The 23,415-nt window shown below is 46.4% G+C and overlaps 1 protein-coding gene across 4 annotated transcripts in view; it reads right to left on the reverse strand.

Annotated features, from left to right (window-relative positions):
• Nucleotides 1-23,415, reverse strand: part of FBXO25 (F-box protein 25) — a 107,643-nt gene that overhangs the window by 38,464 nt on the left and 45,764 nt on the right. For all 4 annotated transcript variants that reach the window (XM_033938948.1, XM_033938947.1, XM_033938945.1 and 1 more), the window contains exon 6: nucleotides 4,253-4,437. In XM_033938948.1, coding sequence (XP_033794839.1) covers nucleotides 4,253-4,437 — 185 coding nt within the window. The remainder of the gene's footprint in view (nucleotides 1-4,252; nucleotides 4,438-23,415) is intronic.

The raw sequence follows: 23,415 nt of genomic DNA on the forward strand, positions 1-23,415 counted from the left end.
AACCGCCCTCAACAGGCACGGTATGCCGCTTGGAAATTGCCGAGACCACCGCATCAACGACTGGCGAAGCTAACGTAGCCCGATCCCCTTCTGGAATGGGATACAGGCGAGCCATGCTGCGCGCCAGCCAAAACGGCGTCTCCGGCGTTTTCCACTGCTCCAGAATAATATCCCGAATATCCTGATGCATAGGAAAAGAGCGGGAAACGGAACGGATCCCCCGTAACAGAGGGTCCCCCACACGCGGAGTCTCCGGCGGCGCGTCCTCAAAACGCAAAACCGAAGAAACCTGGTGAATAAGGTCAGGCAGCTCATCTCTCTGAAAAAGGCGCACCACGGACGCCTCTTCACTGGAGAACGGGAAACCCGACAACCCGCCGCCAGCTTCCGTCCCCTCCAGAGGGTCCTGGAATTCCTCAGAAGGGTCCAGGTCCTCCTCCAGACCGACACGTTCCTCCGACCACAAATCCTCGTCCCACGACACCCGCGGACGCTTGGACAAGGGAGGCGGCGGAGGGGACGTCACGCCAGACGAGAGAGGCAAAGCCGCAGGGAGCGCGGAGGAAACCCCACCCCCCGAAACCCCCTGGGCGCAACTGGGACCCCCAGCCGCCTGAAAATAGGCTCTGCATAAAGAAAAAAAAGAAATCAGGAGAAAAACCCCCCGAGGGTCCCAAGGGACTCCCTGCCACAGCAGGGGACCCAGCAGAAACCTGCCCCTGCATAGCCAAAACAGGGGGAAGGTCACCTGAGGTGGAAGACAAAATGGAGGGGCCAGACAGAGAAGATGGCGGTTTTCCCGCCAAAAAAGCTCCCTCCATAGCCTGTAGCGGCTGAGAAACCTGAACAGTCTCAGCCGCTAAAGCAGGCAAGCCGGCATCAGCTGTCAAAAAATCAGCTGAGAGGGAATTCTTCGGGGAATCCTTCCGTGGGCGGTTGGAGAAGACCGGGCTTCCCCACTGCTCCAAGCCGACTCGCGAGGCACCATCGGCGGGGAGCTCTGGGCGCCTGCAGCCGCTGCCAACGGAGCTCCACCACCTCACCGACCCAAACCGCCGAGTTCAGGCTGGCCGCGAGTGCCTCGCGGCTGGACTTAATTGTGTCCCACTCCCCCGGAGAAGGGCACAATTGCTCCATACGCGACCTAGCTAGAAACAAAGTGCCGGTTAGAAGAAAAAATACAGTAAAAAACAGTAACCTGACAGGGAAGCAACCCTGCAGACCGGCACTACCTCAGGATTTTTTTTTTTTTTTTTTTTACAGAACAGACTCCACAGGCTCTCGAAGCAATATGCCTTGCTTGATTTAGGGGGCAAGGCTTACTGCTGAGGCTCCTCTAAAAAAATGTGGGGAGGTGGAGGAAGTGGGGGGAGGGACCCCGCTCGAGACCCGCCGGGTTTGACACCCCCGAGGTCGGACGAACCCCCAAACAGGGCCCGCCCAAGCTCCGTCCGGCTAAAAACAGGGACAACAAACCCCTTAAACAAATTCCAACAGCCCTACCAAGGGAGATGGGTACAGATCACTCAACACCTGCTGGAGACTGAAAGAAGACTGAGGGAAATAGAGAAGGGAGGATAGTATATACTGTCCCAAAGTTTTGTTTTCAGTCTCCACCTGCTGGTCATGATTGGATATATACCCATTCGTAAAGATTAACCTCTACTGGTCTGGAGAGTGCTAAAGAAAGAGCACAATTTTCCACAGGGCTTCTGGCTCCGCGGATGAAATTGAACTGAGGACCACGAGGTGGGGATGCGCCCTCTAGTGGGCAGGAAGGCTAGCACATGCGTGGTGCAGTGTGCAAACTTGAAACTTTAATCAAGTTTGCTTGAAAAGCTGTCCGCGCTGGGGCTCCGTAGATGACGTCACCCACATGTGAGAATATCATGCCTGCTTGTCCTGGGAAAGTACTTTTTCACCGAGAGAGTGGTAGATCGCTGGAATAGTCTTCCACTTCAGGTGATTGAGGCCAGCAGCGTACCTGATTTTAAGACAAAATGGGATCGTCACATGGGTTCTCTTCACAGAGAAAGGTAGGGGAGGGTCATTAAGGTGGGCAGACTGGATGGGCCGTGGCCCTTATCTGCCGTCTATTTCTATGTTTCTATCCTAGATCCCTGTCTGCCACTCCTCCTGGTGGCTGTGAAAGACGCTTTTGTAGACTTCATCCTTTCCCTCATCAACACCTCTCTACAAACAGGCTTAGTGCCCGCAGACTGGAAGTCAGTGGTCATCAGACTGATCTTGAAAAAACCCACACACAACCCTAATATGCCTGGCAACTTTAAACCTGTCTCTAACCTACCCTTCGTCTCAAAGATCCTGGAAAAAACAAGGCTAATCCAATTACACTCATTCATCGACAAACAAGAAGCCCTATCTACCTTCCAATCGGGATTCAGGAAATTCCACAATACTGAAACCGTCCTTCTCGACATCATTGATGACTGCTGGAAACTCACGGACAAGGGTAATGATGTTCTTCTGGTTTTACTGGACCTCTGTGTAGCGTTTGACACTGCTGACTATCTTCTCCTCTTTGCAAAGCTCTCTGAAATTGGAATCGGAGACACTGTGACAATGGTACACCTCCTTCCTGAATAACAGATCCCAAAGAATACTGCTCAACTATGTGCTATCGAAACAAAAACCAATCAAATACGGTGTTGCACAGGGGGCTCTATCATCTCATCATTATTCAATCTCTACATTAGACCTGTCCTTGACATAGCCCACAAATACTGATTCACTCCTTCACAGATGACATTCAACTAAACCTACCACTAGGAGAAACTCATGACTCCCAGATCATGAAACTCCTAAACTGCCTCTTGGAAATCAAAAACTGGAGGTCCCTCAACAAATTACAACTAAATGCCTCCAAAACGGAACTCCTTTGGATCCACATAGAGCACTGCACTGGGACTCAACTACCATAATTGCAAAGGACAGCCTAGGAATACTTCTTGACTCCAACCTATCGCTTTCCAGTCATATCTTTCAGGTGGTCTCTTCCTCATTTTACCATCTGTGACAACTCTGAAAAATAAGGAACTACTTTTCTGGGTCTGACTTAACCCAACTCATCTTTGCCCTTGTCCTCTCACCCATTCATTGGATTCACAGTGAAGAATGTATAACGTCTCTAGCGTGTACAAAATGTGGTAATCAGACTTCTAAAAAACCTCCGTGCCCGTGACCCTGTCTCTCAGGCTTTATCATCAGCTCACTGGCTGCCCATAGCCAAACCCTGTGTCTTCAAGGGCCTGAAGCTAGAGTTCAAATCCTTGTATGACATGGCGCTGGGCTACATGATGACCCTTTATGTGTCGAACAGGTCCCTCCGCTCCCAGTATGAAATATGATTAAAACGCCCCCTGATCGTGCCCTTCAACTGCAAACTGCCAGATGATGTTCCTATTCCCACTTCATTCCGAGCCACTGAAAATCAACTGCCCTCACAGATCAGATTCCTTGAAGGACTCCTGAACTTTAGGAAAGCAACACATACCTCTTCACCTAACTCCCCTGCCCAAGACTGATGGATTACAAAGAAATGTATATTGGTACTAGATCCTCAGTATGTGCTACATTAGGATAAAAATTTGCATTGAAAAATTTTGCACTGTAACAATGCAAATTGTAACTTGTAAACTGTATATTATGTATATTAGTATTAGATCCCTAGTATGTGTCGAGTTAGGATAAAAAAAATATTGAAAAATCTTGTACTGTAATTATGGCAAATTGTAACCCGTTAACTGTATATTATGTATTTTAACCTGTAACCAATTCTGAGCTCATTGAGGAGAACGGGATAGAAAACGAATTAAATAAATAAATAAATCTGGTAAAACAAGTTCAGTATAGCCTGAGTCCAACTGCCTTACTTCCTTGAATCTAACGATAACAAGGTTATGTTTATTTTTGATTAGCCACCCAAAGCAAGGCACTGATAAGAATGACTCAGATAAGATGACTCTGGTTTATTCATGGGATTTTGAAGGCAAAATTTCTCAACTTATAGGTACTATACTGAGCAAAATGCTTTGTGCTGCACTTCTGTTCAGAGAAGGCAGTCTATACATGTAATAACACAATATTCCAGAGATTTTCAGCCTTTAATTATAATAATGAAAAATTCTTTACAAAAAATATTAAATTTTTAAAATGCTCTGTTTGCTATTAACAGTAGGCTTTTAAAATCTGAAATCTGCTTTCTGTACTTTGCTACAACAATTCAACTTACCTGGTCCATTTGAGGATTTTTGAGCTGCTGCTGCCAAACAAGAATAGTTTCCAAACGACAAATCCAAATGTTAATATTTCCAATAAACACAAACTGTCCAACTTCTCTTAAGAACATACAGATTGCTGAATTCAAATCTTGAAGAAGTTCTTTGATAAGGCAAGGATACTGTTGATCTTCCAGTACTAAGGAAAAATTAAACAAATTAAATATAAAAGATTGGTTAATATTACATTACATAAATATAGTACAGTATAATCTCGTTATAACAGACTTCAAGGGACCTGGAAAAACAGTCCTTTATATCCAGAGTCCGTTATATTCAGAGTTGCATTTTTAAAAAACTTTATTTAGGTCAAACAACAATCAATGAACAACAGTCAATGCACAAGCATATCAGCAGCATCGATAACAAAACTCAGCAAAACATTGGTATGGCACGAAATGATTGCAAAGCCAGAGCACTAAAAGAGGTTCTAAAGCATTATGTTGTATTGTACTAGAAAGCTGCATTTTGATACTACGCGCCTTGTAGATGGAGCCTGCATGTCCGTTAACTACAGCTAAAAGCAGCTCTGGGGACCAAATTGTTTGTCCGTTATATGCGGTGATTTTCTGTATGTTCATAAAGGCGCACTGCTGGGACCAGCGGACCTCGTCCGCTATAAATGATATTCCATTATAAGCGAGTCCGTTATAACGAGATTATACTGTATGTGGAAAACATGGAGGCTTTTCAGGCTGCTAGTTGGGAGAGAAATCTATACCCTATAATACAAACATCTATATCTTAAGATCTTTATGGGAAAATGTTAAAAACTTACTTATTTAAGCTATTTTTGGAGGAATAATGTAGATGTAATATATGCTTCCATAGTTATTTTGTAATTCTCTGTGAATGCACAGTTCTCTTTATATTAACGGCATAGAACTGTGAGGTGTTTGCGGTATACAAATGGAGTATTGTGTTATGTTAACAAGTAACTAATGAACAATTACCCCTGTCACAGTGCAGCCAGTTATATAGCCTTTAGGAGTGTGCTGGAACTCTCCACCTTGCAGTAAATGCTGCAGGGGAAGACAAAACAGAACTCATTTAGTCCTGAGACTGGGGAGACCACCTTATGAGGAAAGTTCTCAAGGGACCACACATGTGCTCTCACACAAGCTTCAAGGTTGTAGCAATGGAGCCTAGCAGCTTTAGGTAATCTGAGGCCTTCAGCGCCTCCTGTACATAAAAAGCTTGAAGCTACTCATGGAACTTGACCACACTTCCTGGTTAAGACATTTTCCAATTCGGTATCAAAGCATGCTCCAAGAAACTCCAGTGACTATAATGGAACAAAGCACCTAGCAAGATCTTGATAAAATTCACCACCAGCCTAATTTAATAACTGGTCATCAATATAAGATTGCATTCTTATTCCCTTCATGCATAGGTATGCAGCCAAGACTATCTTGACCTTCAAAAAGGTTCTGGGGATCATGGCTAAAGAAAATTGAACATCCTGAACTAATATTTAGTGTTCACCCAGAATAGAGAACCTTAAAAACTTCTGTGTTCAAGGCTAAAGCGACAAGAGCGGCACCACAGAAGACACTACTCACCTTTCCTTCCTCCAAGCGAATTCCATTAACCACCACCCTCTGGCGCCTGTCCATCAACCAGTTTCTAATCCAGTTCACCACTTTGTGTCCTAACTTCAGCCCATCAAGTTTGTACATCGCTTTGTACACAGATTCAGCGATACATCAAATATTAATAAACCTTGAACCTTCAAGAGCCTCATATGAGGAACTGTGTCAAAGGTTTTGCTGAAATCTAAGTAAATTACATCTAGCATATGTCCTTGGTCCAATTATCTGGTCACCCAATTAAAAAATTAAATCAGAGTCATTTGGCACAATTTACTTTTAGTAAACCCATGTTGCCTTGGATCCTGTAACCCATTAGATTCTAGGAATTTCACTATCCTTTCTTTCAGCAACGCTTCCATTATTTTTCCAGTAACCGAAGTGAGGCTTACCGGTCTGTAGTTTCCTGTTTCATCTCTGCGACCACTTTTGTGAATTGGCACCACATCTGCTCTTCTCCAATCCCCAGGAACCACTCTTGTCTCCAGAGATTTGTTGAACAAATCTTTAATAGGGACCCACCAGAACCTCTCTGAGCTCCCTCAGTATCCTGATGGATCTCATTTGATCCCATTGCTTTGTTCACCTTCAGTTTTTCAAGTTGCTCATAAACACTTTCTTCTGTGAACAGTGTGGTATCTACTCCATTCTCGTGTGTATCTTTGCCAGACAATCTTGGTCCTTCTCCAGGATTTTCTTCTGTGAACATAGAACAGAAGTATTTGTTTAGCATGTTTGCTTTTTCCTCATCACTCTCCACATGTCAGTTCATAGCATTTTTTAGTCTCGTAATTACATTTTTCATCTTCATCCTTTCACTAATATATCTGAAAAAAATTTTGTCTCCCTTTTTTACATTTCTAGCCATTTTTAGCCATTTGCTCTTCTGCTTTCACCAGTCGTATATCTCTCTTGGCTTCTTTCAGTTTCACCTGGTAATCCTTTCTGTACATCTCTTCTTTCGTTTTTTTATATTTCACAAACACCAACTCATTTACCTTTATCTTCTCCGCTCGGAGGAAGGAAAGGTGAGTAGTAGAGCCCCTCAGGGATCGGTGCTAGGGGCTGATCCTTTTCAATATGTTTGTGAGCGACATTGCTGAAGGGCTAGAAGAAAAGGTTTGTCTCTTTGTAGATGATACCAAGGTTTGTAACAGAGTAGACACTGAGAAGGGAGTGGAAAACATGAAAAAGGATCTACAAAAGTTAGAGGAATGATCTAATATCTGGCAACTAAAATTCAATGCAAAGAAGTGCAGAGTAATGCATTTGGGGATTAGAAATAGGAAGGAGCTGTATGTGCTGGGAGGTGAGAGGGACCTTGGGGTGAGAAGGCTAGATTCACTTACCTGATTCTCCGTGGATGATCCGTGCAGGCCCGACCAATTCACAAAACCAAAAAATTAAAATGAGGGCGATCGGAGGAACGCCCCCCTCTGACTGCATGGATCGCTAGTGTGCGATCCTGATGCATGTGCAGCCCATCTGCATGGGTTGTTGTTTTGTTTTTTTTACTGGCCCTGACTCTCCTGCTCTCCCAGGGACCAGCGTATTCAGTGCAAGTACAGGGCTTTTATTAATCATAGGCTCGCTTTCAGCGTATGGGGATGGGCCTTTGGTTAAGAACATGCACGGGTGCTTAGTCCTGGACCTGGAAGAGGGAGCGTCTGTATTTACCAAAGAGGATATATCCAATATACTGGATGCCGACAGGCTATACACAGGAAATGAAGATGGAAAACTGACAGGGACGACGGTCGGTCTAGAAGAGGTATGCAGACAGATTGATAGACTTAAAAATGATAAATCCCCGGGACCGGACGACATCCACCCAAGGGTAATCAAGGAACTGAAAGGGATTATAGCTGAACTGCTCCAACTAATAACCAATCTGTCGATCAAATCAGGAAAGATTCCGGAAGACTGGAAAGTGGCGAATGTTACGCCGATCTTCAAGAAAGGTTCAAAGGGAGATCCGGAAAACTACAGACCAGTGAGTCTGACTTTGGTACCGCATCATCGATCACCTTGACGGACACAAACTGATGGCTTCAGCAAAGGAAGATCTTGCTTGACAAACTTACTGCACTTCTTCAAAGGAGTACATAGGCAGATAGACAAGGGTGACCCAGTCGACATCATATATCTAGATTTTCAGAAGGCGTTCGACAAGGTTCCGCATGAACGTCGACTTCAAAAAATTGTGAGCCATGGAATCAAGGGTGATAAACTCATGTGGATTAAAAACTGGTTGGCGGATAGGAAACAGAGTGAAGGTGAATGGACAATACTCGGACTGGAAAAGCATCATGAGTGGAGTGCCACAGGGTTCGGTGCTCGGGCCTGAGCTCTTCAACATATTTATAAACAACCTAGAAATTGGCACGACGAGTAAGGTGATTAAATTTGCGGACAATACAAAGTCATTCAGAGTAGTGAGACATAGAAGGATTGCGAAGACCTACAAAGAGACATAAATACGCTCTAGGAATGGGCCATAAAATGGCAAATGAGGTTCAACATGAATAAGTGCAAGGTGATGCATGTCAGTAACAAAAAATCATATGTACTAATACAGGATGTCCGGTGCTATACTCAGAGAGAGCCCCCAAGAAAGAGACTTGGGAGTACTTGTAGATAAGTCAATGAAACATCTGCGCAATGTGTGGTGGCGGCAAAAAGGGTGAACAGAATGCTAGGAATGATTAAGAAGGGGATCACAAACAGAACTGAAAAGGATATCATGCCGTTATACCGAGCCATGGTAAGCCCCCACCTGGAATACTGCATCCAACACTGGTCACTGTACATGAAAAAGGACATTGTACTACTCGAAAGGGTCCAGAGAAGAGCGACAAAAATGGTTGAGAGACTGGGGGAGTTGCAGTACAACGAGAGGCTAGAGAAACTGGGCCTCTTCTCCCTTGAAAAGAGAAAACTGAGAGGGGACATGATTGAAACATTCAAGATATTGAAGGGATTTGGCTTAGTAGAGAAAGCACAGTTACTTACCATAACAGGTGTTATCCAGGGACAGCAGGCAGCTATTCTCACATATGGGTGACATCATCGATGGAGCCCGGATGCGGACGCCTCACTAGCAGACTTGCTTGAAGAAACTAGAAGTTTCGAGTCACCCGCACCACACATGTGCGAGTGCCTTCCCGCCCAGCGCAAGGCACATCTCCTCAGTTCAGATAGCTAGCAGAGAAGCCAACCAGGGGAGGTGGATGGGTTGTGAGAATAACTGCCTGCTGTCCCTGGATAACACCTGTTATGGTAAGTAACTGTGCTTTATCCCAGGACAAGCAGGCAAGTATTCTCACATATGGGTGACCTCCAAGCTAACCAGAATGGGATGGTGAGAGTGTTGGCAATTTAGGAGAATAAATTTTGTAATACTCTTTAGCCAAACTGTCCATCCCATCTGGAGAAAGTATCCACACAATAGTGAGAAGTGAAGGTATGAACTGAGGACCAAGTAGCAGTTCTACAAATTTCCTCAATAGGTGTAGATCTGAGGAAAGCTACTGAAGCTGCCATAGCTCTAACCTTATGGGCTGTGACATTACTGTGAAGGGGTAATCCAGCCTGGGCATAGCAGAAAGAGATACAAGCCGCCATCCAGTTGGAGATGGCACGTTTAGAAATAGGATGGCCCAACTTATTTGGATTTAAGGAAACAAAAAGTTGAGGAGCAGTTCTATGTGGTTTGGTGCATTCCAAGTAGAAGGCCAAAGCACGTTTACAGTCCAGAGTATGAAGAGCAGATTCTCCAGGATGAGAATGAGGCTTGGGTAAAACACTGGAAGAACAATGGATTGGTTGAAATGAAATTCCGAGACCACTTTAGGGAAGAATTTAGGATGAGTACGAAGAACCACTTTGTCATGATGGAACACAGTGAATGGTGGGTCAGCAACTAAAGCTTGAATCTCACTGACTCTTCGAGCAGAAGTGAGGGCTATGAGAAACACCACTTTCCAAGTGAGATACTTCAGATGAGCCTTATCATTTGGTTCAAATGGAGGCTTCATGAGTTGAGTAAGGACAACATTGAGGTCCCAAACCACAGGAGGCGGTTTGAGAGGAGGTTTGACACTGAAGAGTCCTTTCATGAATTTGGAAACCACCGGATGAGCAGAGAGGGGTTTCCCTTCAATAGGCTGATGGAAAGCTGCAATTGCACTGAGATAGACTCAGATAGATGTAGACTTGAGGCCAGAATTGGATAAGTGCAAAAGGTAGTCCAAAACAGAAGATAAGGAGAAATGCTGAGGCACCTTATGATGTGAAAAACACCACGTAGAAAATCTAGTCCATTTTTGGTGATAGCATTGTCTAGTGGCAGGCTTCCTAGAAGCTTCTAAAACGTCTCTGACAGATTGAGAAAACTGAAGAGGAGTTATGTTGAAAGGTACCAAGCTGTCAGGTGTAGAGACTGCAGGTTGGGATGAAGCAGAGATCCTTGACTCTGTGAAAGCAGAGAAGGAAAAACTGGTAGAAGGTATGGTTCCCTGGCGCTGAGTTGAAGTAGAAGGGAGTACCAAGGTTGTCTTGGCCACCGAGGAGCGATTAGAATCATGGTGGCATGATCGTTCTTCAACTTGACCAGAGTCTTGAGAATGAGAGGAAATGGAGGGAATGCGTAGAGGAAGAGATTCTTCCATTCCAGAAGAAAAGCATCTGCCTCGAGGCAATGAGGAGAGTATATCCTGGAGCAGAACTGAGGCAGTTTGTAGTTGTGGGGAGCCGCAAAGAGGTCTATCTAAGGGGTCCCCCACTGTGAAAAAATGTGATGAAGAGGCGAAGAATGGAGTGTCCATTCGTGAGGTTGCAGAAGATGACTCAAGTTGTCCGCCAAGCAATTCTTCGCCCCTTGAATGTAGACAGCTTTGAGGAAGGTGTTTTGGCGGATTGCCCAGTCCCAAACCTTCAGACCTTCTTGACAAAGGGAGGCAGATTCCGTCCCTCCCTGTTTGTTGACATAATACATGGCAACTTGATTGTCCGTCCGGATGAGGACTATCTGGTCGTGAAGAAGATGTTGAAAAGCGTTGAGAGCCTTGAAAATCGCTCCGAGTTCCAACAGATTTATGTGACATTGAGTTCGGAGACCATCAAGATGAGCGCCTCAAGCTTAGGTCGAAGAGTATGTTGTGAGGACTTTCTGATGGGGGGGCGTATCATAAAGCAAGCCTCTGGAAAGATTGGAAGAGAGCATCCACCAACGGAGAGATTTCTGCAAGGAAGGAATGACTGAAATTACATTACATTACATTAGAGATTTCTATTCCGCCTATGCCTTGCGGTTCTAAGTGGATTACAAATTGGAAGAAAACTGGACATTTCCAGGAAGTTTACATATCAGGTACATAACAAGTTTACATATCAAGTTTACATATTTGGTAAGAAGAGCAATACATTCAGGTTAGGAAGATTATTATATAACGTTGAGGGAAGAAACATTCTGGTTACAGATGGAGGTTGCTTACATAGCGTTGAAGGGAGAAATAGTCTGGTTACATTTGGAGGTAGATTGTTTATGTTTCTGATCATGATTTTGGGGGTAAGGTTTGAAGAGTTGGCTAGGAGATACTAAAGGGGTGGTGTTTATGATGGAGTATGCGTGTGCGAGTAGGATGGAGGTTAGAGTGATGGGAGGTGTTTTTTGAATAGAAGAGTTTTGATTTCTTTTCGGAAAACTTTAATGTCTGTTGTTTTGGTCAGCAGTTTGGAGACGGTTGGGTCAATTTTCGCTGCCTGTGTCATCAGAAGGTTGTCGTAAAGTTTCTTGCGGCGAGTACCATTGAGAGGTGGGTAGGTGAATAGGCTTTGAGTTTTCCTTATTCTGTGTGTGAGGTTGCGGTATAGGCGGTTGTTTAGGTAACTTGGTGCAGCTCTGTGGGTTACTTTGAATAGTAGACAGTAGAATTTGAATTGTGATCTTGCTTTTATCGGTAGCCAGTGAGAGTCTAAGTATGCATTGGTGATGTGGTCAAATTTGCTAAGTGAGTAGATGAGTCTGAGGGCTGTGTTCTGAACGGTCTGTAGTTGTTTTATCATGTTGTTTGGGCATGATAGGTAGAGGCTGTTGCAGTAGTCTACAATATTAAGCACAAGGGATTGAACGATGATTCTGTATTGATCTTTGTTAAAGAATTTTCTTATTTTTCTTAGGTTTTGCATGGTGAAGAAAGCTTTTTGGATGATTTTGTGAATTTGTGTCTGCATTGTGCAGCATCTATCAAGTTGTATTCCCAGAATTTTGAGGGTGCTCTGTATTGGGTACTTGATTGCGTTTACTTCCAGTTCTGTAAAGGATGGTAATTTTTCCTTCTCTAGTAGAAGGAATTTAGTTTTATCCGAGTTTAGCTTCAACTTATGGTTGGTCATCCAGTTTTCTACTGTTACCAGTGTTGTTTTCAGGCGTTCTGTGGAGCTGGGGTCTTGGATGTCGAAGGGGAGGAGGATGGTTATGTCGTCCGCATAGCTGAATGAGGTTATATTTAGGGCATCTAGAGTTGTGCCTAGGGAAGCTATGAAGAGGTTGAATAGTATGGGTGATAGTGGAGATCCTTGTGGTACTCCGCAGGGGTTAGACCATGAGTCGGAAATAAGATCTTTTGACTTTACTCTGTATGATCTTGTTTTAAGGAAACCTTGAAACCAGTTATGAACTCTACCTGAGTTATGAACTCTACCTATTCCTATGGCGTCTAGTATCTGGAGTAGTATGGGGTGGTCAACTAGGTCGAATGCTGCTGAAAGATCGAGTTGGATGATTAGCAGCTTGTTTCCTTTGCTGAGGTGTTGTAGGGCTATATCTAGTAAGGATACCAGTAGTGTTTCTGTGCTGTGATTGGTTCTGAATCCTGATTGAGATGGGTGCAGAATGCGGTGGTCTTCTAGATAATTGGAGAGGTATTGTGCTACAAGACCTTCTATTAGTTTGACGTTTAGTGGGATAGAAGCGATTGGTCTATAATTAGTTGGGTTGTCTATTGGCCCTTTGAGGTCTTTCAGTATAGGAGTAATTATAATTTCGCCAAGTTCAGGTGGGAACTGACCTTCACTGAGAGTATTTTGCAGCCATAGCGTGAGATTAACTTTGAATTTTGTGGATGCTGTAGCTAAGTACATAAGTACATAAGTAGTCGCCTCCGCTGGGGCAGACCAGAGGTCCATCTAGCCCGGCGGTCCGCTCACGCGGTGGCCCATCAGGCATATTGCCTGATCTGCGGTCCTTGACCAATTTTTATGCCTACCTCAACACTTATCTCTAAACTTTCCACTGCTCTTATCTGTACCCCTCAATCCCTTTGTCCTCCAGGAACCTATCCAGGTCATCCTTGAAACCCTGTACTGTGCTATTTCTTATTACGGCCTCCGGAAGGGTGTTCCATGTGTCCACCACCCTCTGTGTGAAGAAGAATTTCCTTGCGTTTGTTTTAAACCTGTCCCCCTTCAATTTCATCGAGTGACCCCTTGTTCTTGTGGTTTCTTTCAAATTGAAAAATCTATCCTTGTCAACCTTTTCGATGCCCCTCAGGATCTTGAAGGTCTCTATCATATCTCCTCTGAGTCTCCGCTTTTCCAGGGAGAACCCCAGCTTCTTCAGTCTGTCAGTGTATGTAAGGTTCTCCATACCCTTAATCAGTTTAGTTGCTCTTCTCTGGACTCCCTCAAGCATTGCCATGTCCTTTTTGAGGTACGGTGACCAGTACTGTACACAGTATTCCAGGTGCGGGCGCACCATAGCCCGGTACAGTGGCAGGATGACTTCCTTCGTTCTGGTCGAGATACCCTTCTTAATGATACCTAACATTTGATTTGCTTTCCTTGAGGCTGTGGCGCATTGTGCCGACGCCTTCAGTGTTGTGTCTACCATCACTCCCAGGTCTCTTTCAAGGTTACTGACCCCTAGCATTGATCCCCCCATTTTGTAAGTGAACATCGGGTTCCTTCTCCCTATATGCATGACCTTGCATTTCCCTACATTGAAGCTCATTTGCCACTTTTTCGCCCATTCTTCCAATGTCGTAAGATCCCTTTGGAGATTCTCACAGTCTACCATGGTTTCAACCTTGCTGAATAGTTTGGTGTCATCTGTGAATTTGATGACCTCGCATTTTGTTCCCGCCTCCAGGTCGTCAATGAATATGTTAAACAGGTGCGGTCCCAGCACTGACCCTTGAGGAACCCCGCTCGTGACCCCTTGCCAGTCCGAGTAGTGGCCCTTTACACCAACCCTCTGCTTCCTGTCTGCCAGCCAGTTTTTGATCCATCGGTGGACCTCCCCTCTCACCCCGTGATTCCATAGCTTCTTGAGCAACCGCTCATGTGGTACCTTATCGAAGGCTTTTTGGAAGTCTAGGTAGATTATGTCTATGGGTTCACCTTTGTCCACCTGGTTATTTACCCCCTCAAAGAAGTACAATAAGTTTGTGAGGCACGACCTACCCTTGCAGAACCCATGCTGGCTCGACCTTAGCTGTCCATTTTTTTCGATATGGTCACAAATGCTGTCCTTGATCAGCGCCTCCATCATCTTTCCCGGGACCGATGTGAGGCTTACCGGCCTATAGTTTCCCGGGTCGCCCCTTGAACCCTTCTTGAAGATGGGCGTGACATTTGCTATTTTCCAGTCCTCCGGGATCTCTCCAGTTTTTAGGGATAGGTTGCATATTTGCTGAAGTGTCTCTGCTATTTCATTCCTTAATTCCTTGAGCACCCTTGGGTGAATGCCGTCCGGGCCTGGCGACTTGTCGCTCTTTAGCTTGTCTATCTGCCTGAGGACCTCCTCCTGGCTCACCTCTAATTGGACCAGCTTGCTATCTTGATCTCCATTTTCTATTTCCTCTGGTTCCGGAATGTTGGATGTGTCCTCCCTCGTGAAGACCGACGTAAAGAAGTCGTTTAACTTGTCCGCTATTTCTTTTTCCTCCCTCAATACTCCCTTTCTATCCCCATCATCCAAGGGCCCCACTTCCTCCCTCGCTGGTTGCTTTCCCTTTACGTACCTGAAGAATGATTTGAAATTTTTTGCCTCTCCCGCTAGTCTCTCTTCATATTCCCTCTTTGCTCTCCTAACCACTCGGTGGCATTCCTTTTGGCTTTCCTTGTGTTCCTTTTGGTTGGCCTGCGTTTGGTCCTGTTTCCATTTTTTGTACGATGCTTTCTTGTCACTGATCGCTTTTTTTACCACAGCCGTTATCCATGCTGGGTTCTTAATTCGATTTTTCTTGCACTCTTTTCTGAACCTGGGGACGTACAGGTTCTGTGCTTCGTGCACCGTACATTTGAGCAGGGACCAGGCTCTTTCTATGGACTCTATCTCCCTTGTGCTGCCGTTGAGTTTCTTCCCCACCATTTTCCTCATTGCATCATAATTCCCTTTTCTGAAGTTGAGCGCTGTCGTTGTGGTTCTTTTCACCCTGGTTGATCCCAGTTCTAGTCTGGACTGGATCATATTGTGATCGCTGTTCCCCAGTGGGTCTAATACTGCTACTTCCTTTGCAGGTCCCCCCAGTCCACCGAAGATTAGATCAAGAGTGGCTACTCCTGGTGTAGGTTCCGTGACCAGCTGTTCTAGGAAGCAGTCCCTCGTGGCTTCCAGGAATTTGGTCTCTCTCTCGCAACTTGAGTGCCCGATACTCCAGTCTATCCCAGGGTAGTTGAAGTCCCCCATCACCACCACACTTCCATTTTTGCATACCTGCCGCAGTTCCGTATCCAGGTCCCGGTCGATTTCTTCCGATTGGCCAGGCGGACGATAGTATAGGCCCAATTTGATGTCTGCTCCAGATCCTCCTGGTAGTTTAACCCATATTGATTCCAAGCCTTCCGACCTTACTGTTGTTTCCATTTTGGTTGAGGGTATGGAGTCCTTTATGTATAGCGCTATTCCTCCACCCTTCTTGTGTGTTCTGTCTCTCCTGTAAAGTTTGTACCCTGGTATGACCACATCCCATTTATTGTCATCAGCCCACCATGTTTCTGTGATTCCAATTATATCCAGGGCTTTTTGACTGGCTATAATTTCCAGCTCTCCCATTTTGGCCCTGAGGCTCCTCGCATTTGTGTAGAGGCAATATAGGTCCTGATTTGTCGCCCGCCCTGCTGTTTTCTTTCCTTGGCTCGGCGCTCCCACCTGGCTTGCCTTTACTCGGTCCTCCACCTCCCGTGGTGTGTCTGTTCTACCCCCAGCCAGTATCCCCTTTTTTGGATGGTCCCCTGGCTCTCCTGTTGCATCTGTGGGCCCTTTTTCTGAAGATTTCCACTTAGCCCTTTTGTCCAAAAGTTCCCTCCCAGCCCCTTTGTCCCAGAGTTCCCAATCGGTCCTTTTACCAAAAAGTGTCCCCTCAGTCCCTTTGTCCAAGAAGCCCCTCATAGTCCCTTTGTCCAAGAATTTTCTCTCAGTCCCTTTGTCCATCAGATCCCACTCGGTCCCAAGCTCTCTTTTGCAATGTCCTTGCTCAGTATCATTTTTTGATACCAATGTCCGGTGTGTCGAGGCCAGATCGACTTCCGGCTTTCCCCTTCTCCTCAGTTTAAAGCTAGGTCTATGGCGTTTTGGATGTTTCTTGCCAGCTGCCTCGTCCCAGCTGTGCTCAGGTGCAGTCCATCTCTCCTGTAGAGCTTGTTCTTCCCCAAGAAGGTCGTCCAGTTTCGAACAAAGTGGAATCCCTCCTCCTCGCACCATCTCCTCAGCCATCCGTTCATTTCTTGTAGTTCGCTCTGTCTTCTTGCGTCTGCTCTCGGTACTGGCAGGATCTCCGAGAAGGCTATCCTCTTTGATCTCAGCTTCAGTTTCCGCCCCAGGATCCTGAACTGCTCTGTCAGTGTAGTCCGGTTGAAATTTTTCCTGCTGACGTCATTGGTTCCAATGTGGATTACAACTGCCGTCTCCTCCGTCTCATCTCCCTCCAGGATTCTATCAATTCTGCTGATGACGTCCGTTGTTCTTGCCCCCGGGAGACATGTCACAAGTCGGTCCTCCCTCCCTCCGGCAATGTGACTGTCCACTTCTCTCAGGATTGAGTCTCCCACTACAACAGCAGATTTCCCTTTCTTCAGATGTCTCTCTGGTCTCAGGTCCGTGTCCTCCGGGCTCTGCTGGATCTCCGCTGGTCCTTCCGCCAGGTCCTGTTGGGTGTCATCATCCGCATTTTCAGACCTTACGCAAGGTCCTTCTCCCATGGTGTTTGGTGGTTCCTGACCTCCGGCTGCCGGTTCCCGTCTGATATGCTGGTGGTCCTGGGCCTCTGCCATCTGCCAGGCCTCCTCTATGAACTTCTCGAGCTCTCTGACTTGTTCTGTGATGTGGCTCTCTCTGGTAGTATCCTCAATTTCCCCACACTGTTCCTCTATTGAGCAGAGTCCCTCCAGTTCCTGAACTCTAACCTGCAGTCTTCCGACCTCCCTCTTCAGGCTATCCAGTTCCTGGCATCGATTGCATATGTATGCCTGCCTCCCAGAGGGGAGGTAGTCATACATATGACATGCGATGCAGTATACTGGGTAGCCCTGCTGGATTCCTGCAGCCTCCATTTCTCTGTTTTCTTTCCTGTGTTCTGTAAGAGAAGAGAGGGAAAGAGAATGAGAATGAGTAGAGAATAAATTTAGAGAAAATGTACCTCAGGAATTTCTCTACTGGGCTGCCTGTGCTCCTGGCTCCTCCTTAAGGCTCCTCCGCAAAGGCGCTCCCGCTAAGGCGAGCGCCTTTGCCGCTCGCCTTCGCCGCGCGCCGGACGGCTGCGCGCCGTTGGCTCCCTGCCTTTTAAGGGGGAGCCCGCTGGCTGAAGCCGCTGACGCGATGCGGGTGGGCGGAGCTAACTCTCACCAGTCCCTGGCTCACCGCGTCCCCCTCGCCTCTCCGCTTTCCTGCTCGCTGCCGCTGGAATCGGCCGCGAGCCCTGAAGCCTCTGCGTTCGCCTGCCTGCTCTCCTGTCCTGGCCGCGGCTCCCTGCCTTTTAAGGGGGAGCCCGCTGGCTGAAGCCGCTGACGCGATGCGGGTGGGCGGAGCTAACTCTCGCCCGTCCCTGGCTCACCGCGTCCCCCTCGCCTCTCCGCTTTCCTGCTCGCTGCCGCTGGAATCGGCCGCGAGCCCTGAAGCCTCTGCATTCGCCTGCCTGCTCTCCTGTCCTGGCCGCGGCTCCCTGCCTTTTAAGGGGGAGCCCGCTGGCTGAAGCCGCTGACGCGATGCGGGTGGGCGGAGCTAACTCTCGCCCGTCCCTGGCTCACCGCGTCCCCCTCGCCTCTCCGCTTTCCTGCTCGCTGCCGCTGGAATCGGCCGCGAGCCCTGAAGCCTCTGCGTTCGCCTGCCTGCTCTCCTTGGAGCTAGTAGGTAAGGTGGACAGTTGTTCAAATCGCATGAAGATTTGCTGTATTTTTTGTAAAGTCGATCCAGGTCTGACCATTGTATTGTTGGGAAGTTGGTCCAGATCATATCTTCTGAGATGGCATTGTCTGTTGTGGGATTTATTAGTATCTCGTCTATGTTGTTTCGTGAGTTGTTGAATGTGGATCTGATTGTGATGATTTTATGTTTGAAGTGATCCGCTAATTGGTGAGCTGTTGGAGACTGGTTTCCTTGGGTGGCTAGAAAACGTTTGGTATCAGTGAGGTTTCTTACGAGGTTGAAAAGTTTTTTTGTGTCTGGTTTTTCGGTGCCAATGAGTTTGGAGTAGTATTCTTTCCGTTTTTCTTTCAGTTTGATTTTGTATTGTTTGATTTGGATTCTCCATTCTGTTTTGGTGTGGTCTTGTTTCTGTTTTTTCCTTGTCCTTTCTAGTTGTCTACATTGCCTTTTTAGGTGTAGGAGTTCGGCGTCAAACCATTTGTCTGATGGTCTACATATCTTATTTTTTGTTTTTATTGGAGCTAGTTTGTTCAAGGCAGATTCACTGAGGGACCGCCAGCTATTTATGAATTCTTTAGGGTTGCTGGACTCTATTGCGGGGTCTACTGTGTCCCAAAATTTGGTAGGTTCAATTTTCTGTCTGGTCTTGATGCTTGTTTTGTGTGGAGTGGGTTTGTTGTTACTTTGCTTCCAGTTGATAGTGAAGGTATATTTGTAGTGGTCTGACCAGAGGAAAGGGAGCCAGGAGCCATTGGTGATGTGGATGTTTTGTGTGTTGAGGTTAGGAGACGCGTATGCTGCTATGTCAAGCTGATGGCCCTTTTCGTGTGTGGGTTCAGGGTTGAGGATTTGGTAAGATAGGGTATTGAGGTATGACAAAAATTCCGCTACTTGTTTGGAGGAGTGGTCTTCTAAAAGTGGAGATTTACGTCTCCAAGGATCAGGTTATGTGTGGAGGAGAGAGAATTCTGGAATATGAATTCTTCGAGTTCTTGTTTTGAGGTATTCCACTTTCCTGGTGTAACGTAACAGAGAAGGCAGTTGAGATTTCCTGTGAGTGTGTTGTCAGAGAGTTGGCAGGCTAACAGGTCTAGGTGAGGGGTGGAATGCTTGGCTAGGACTTTAATGTTGAGATTGTTTTTTACTATGATTGCTAGGCCTCCTCCTCTTCTGTTTTCTCGACATACTAGCTCTAGTTTGTATCTGTTGGGGAAGAATTCAGTAATGTGTGGGTCTGAGTCGGAAGTGAGCCAGGTTTCGGTTAGGAAGAGGCAGTTTAAATTATCTTTAATCAGCCAGTCCTTGATTAGTTCAGTCTTTGGGCTGATAGATCTAATGTTCATATATGCGCATGTAAATGATGAATATTTTGTGTGAGGGAGGGGAGTAGTGACTGTGTTGATTGTTCTTGGTACTGTTTGGTGTTTTTGTGTGCTTGTCTTGGGTTTTGATGGAGGTCTTATTCCCCAGGTAGTGGGAATGCTTTCGTGGCTGTATGTTGGACAGGGGATCAGGGTTCTGGGGGTAAGGAGTTTCCTGGATGGTAGGGCTGGTCTGTGTGTTGTTGTGTGGATGGGTATAGAGTGTGTATGGTATCCTGCTGTTTTCCGTTTGACTATGAATATGAAATGTGTCAAGGAGGAGGGTTGCAAACTTGCGTCCATTGAGATGCCAGGGTCCACTGAGGAATTCTGAGGTGATGTCTGGTAAAAGGAGTCACGTGTACTGTGGAGGCCATGTGACCCAGAAGTACCATCATGTGTCTCGCTGAGATGGAAGAGCGGGAAGACACTGTATGACAGAGTTGAAGAAGAGTTTCCATTCGTTGTTGTGGAAGGAATGCTCTGAGTTGGACAGTGTCCAGAACAGCTCCAATGAATTGTAGATTCTGTGAGGGCTGAAGTTGAGATTTGGGAAAGTTGATTTCGAATCCCAAACTTTGTAGGAACCAGGTAGTCTGTTGGGTCGCTACAATAACCCCTTGAAATGTGGATCCTTTGATGAGCCAGTCGTCGAGGTAGGGAAATACCTGAAGACCATGGTTCCGTAGAGCTGCCACTACCACTACCAGGCACTTGGTGAACACTCTGGGGGACGAGGCCAGGCCGAAGGGTAGTACTCTGTATTGATAATGCAGATTCCCCACCCGAAATCTGAGGTAGTGAAGGGAGCCCGGATGAATGGGGATATGAGTGTAAGCCTCCTTGAGATCCAGAGAGCATACCAGTCGTTCTGCTCGAGAAGGGGATAAAGGGATGCCAGGGACTACATTCAAAACTTTTCTTTGACTAGGAATTTGTTGAGAGCCCTGAGATCCACAATGGGCCGCAGATCGCCCGTCTTCTTCGGAACAAGGAAGTAACGGAAGTAAAAACCCTGTTCTGCTGTTCCAAGGGAACTGGTTCGAGGGCATGGAGAAGGGTTAGAAGAAAAAGTGTGCCTTTTTGCAGATGATACCAAGATTTGTAACAGAGTAGACACCGAAGAGGGAGTGGAAAATATGAAAAAGGCTCTGCAAATGTTAGAGGAATGGTCTAATGCCTGGCAACTAAAATTCAATGCAAAGAAATGCAGAGTAATGCATTTGGGGATTAATAATCAGAAGGAACCGTATATGCTGGGAGGTGAGAAGCTGATATGCACGGACGGGGAGAGGGACCTTGGGGTGATAGTGTCCGAAGATCTAAAGGTGAAAAAACAGTGTGACAAGGCAGTGGCTGCTGCCAGAAGGATGCAGGCCTGTATAAATACAGGCGTAGCCAGTAGAAAGATGAAGGTGTTGATGCCCCTGTTCAGGTCATTGGTAAGGCCCCACTTGGAGTATAGGAGACCGTATCTGGCGAAGGACGTAAGAAGACTTGAAGCGGTCCAGAGGAGGGTGACGAAAATGATAGGAGGCTTGCGCCAGAAGACATATGAGGAGAGACTGGAAGCTCTGAATATGTATACCTTAGAGCAGTGGTCTCAAACATGCGGCCTGGGGGCCACAAGCGGCCCGCCAGGTACTATTTTGAGGCCCTCGGTATGTTTATCATAATCACAAAAGTAAAATAAAACAGTATCTTCATCATATGTCTCTTTAGCTATAAATTACAATATTATTATTAAGACTTAGCCAAAAAGAAAGATTTATGAACTATAAAGAGTTTTATCTCATACAAAATTGTCATTTCTTTAATAAGAAATTAACTATTTTTTCTGCGGCCCTCCAAGTACCTACAAATCCAAAATGTGGCCCTGCAAAGAATTTGAGTTTGAGACCACTGCCCTAGAGGAAAGGAGGGACAGGGGAGATATGATTCAGACGTTCAAATACTTAAAGGGTATTAACGTAGAACAAAATCTTTTCCAGAGAAAGGAAAATGGTAAAACCAGAGGACATAATTTGAGGTTGAGGGGTGGTAGAATCAAAGGCAATGTTAGGAAATTCTACTTTACGGAGAGGGTGGTGGATGCCTGGAATGCGCTCACGAGAGAGGTGGTGGAGTGTAAAACTGACTGAGTTCAAAGAAGCGTGGGATGAACACAGAGGATCTAGAATCAGAAAATAATATTAAATATTAAACTAAGGCCAGTACTGGGCAGACTTGCATGGTCTGTGTCTGTGTATGTCCGTTTGGTGGGGGATGGGCTGGGGAGGGCTTCAGTGGCTGGGAGTCTTATACCTAGAGTCCAATTTTCCTGGAACAGCTGGTATGGAAAAAGGTGCATCGACCAAAAGTCTGATTCAAAAGCTTATGAAGTGGAAGCTTAAGAGACTCTGCCGGAGGTTGAGGAAGATGCATGACTTCTAGATATTCCTTAGAGTACTTGGAGCTAGTATCTAATTGAATATCCAATTACACAGCCATCTCACGAAGGAAAGACGAGAAAGATAGCTGATCTGCCAATGCTTTGCGTCGAGGCAGCCTGTGTCGAAGATGAAGCTTCGGCAGGGAAAAAGGCATCAAAGGAACCTGGTGACTTGGATGAGGCAATCGAAATCGGGATATCGTCGAGGTCCGGCATCGGAGACCTCGAACGAGGAGTCGGTGGTCTGGTCGAGGTTGGAGTAGATCGAGGCTTCGAGGAAGATGGTCTGTCATGAGAAGAACTATGCCTGGAAGGATGCCTCGATGAAGGCCTCGAACGTCGGTGAGAACCGTGTCTGCAACCAGATCTCGAGGATCGAGGAGACTTCGCCTCGGAGACGAGAGCAGCCGATGCCAATGTATAAATAGGACTAGAGGCTGTAGATCGAAGCTCCAGTGGCTTGGTGGAGGATCCTCGATGCACTCCCAAAGACTCTGCTCTTTGTATAGATTGTGAGGATTCTCGTTGAGGCATTCGCAAAGAATCTGCTCCTTGCTTCACGTGCTTAGATGCCAGACCAGACACTCGCAGAGGCTCTGTTCCCTGCAAAGAGTGTGTAAAGTCAGACTGAGGCAAAGGAAGTGGCTCGACCTCGCGGGAGTCTGCTGAATGCCCAGGCTGGATAAGAGGAAGCAGTTTGGGTCCCATGTTAGTAAGGAATTGAATAAACTGCTTCTCTAACATGGTCTGGAAAGAATCCGACAAGGATGGGTCCGCGTCTGAAACCAGACCACCTGCTTTGGCTGGTGGTTCCTTCGAGGTAGTGTGAGTGTGCTTAGACCTGGGAGTCTTAGACACTTTAATCACTACCGGTGGAACCGACTGCTGAGCTATCTGACCTGAGGAAACAGGGGAAGATACAGCAGAAGACATCGAAGAAAGAGCCGCTACAAATGACGAAGATCTTATGAGGCTCGAGGTGGAAGCAGTAGGTGCAGGAGTGGCCTCGGTAGGAGACGAGGCCGAGGACGCCTTTGAAGTCGAGGGATCAGTAGAAGACTCCATTTCGAAGAGCTTGTCCACCAAAATATGACGCTTGAAAGCACGAGGCTGAAGTGTTTGGCAAGGCAGACACGACCTCGGATGATGTTTCGGCCCAAGGCACTTGAGGCAGCGTCCGTGAGGGTCCGTAAGAGAGATCGTGCGCTGACACTTGCTACACCTCTTGAAGCCCGTAGCAGGCCGGGACATAGAAGGAAAAATATCCACCGCAAGATCGAAGCCCTCAGGCTGCGACTGAGCATCCTGTCCCAAAAAATGTACGGAAGAAGAAAATTTTTTTTTTTCGTGAAGAAAAAAATACAAACCGCGG

The sequence above is a fragment of the Geotrypetes seraphini genome, chromosome 3, assembly GCF_902459505.1.
Source record: "Geotrypetes seraphini chromosome 3, aGeoSer1.1, whole genome shotgun sequence".
NCBI classification, from domain to species: Eukaryota; Metazoa; Chordata; class Amphibia; order Gymnophiona; family Dermophiidae; genus Geotrypetes; species Geotrypetes seraphini.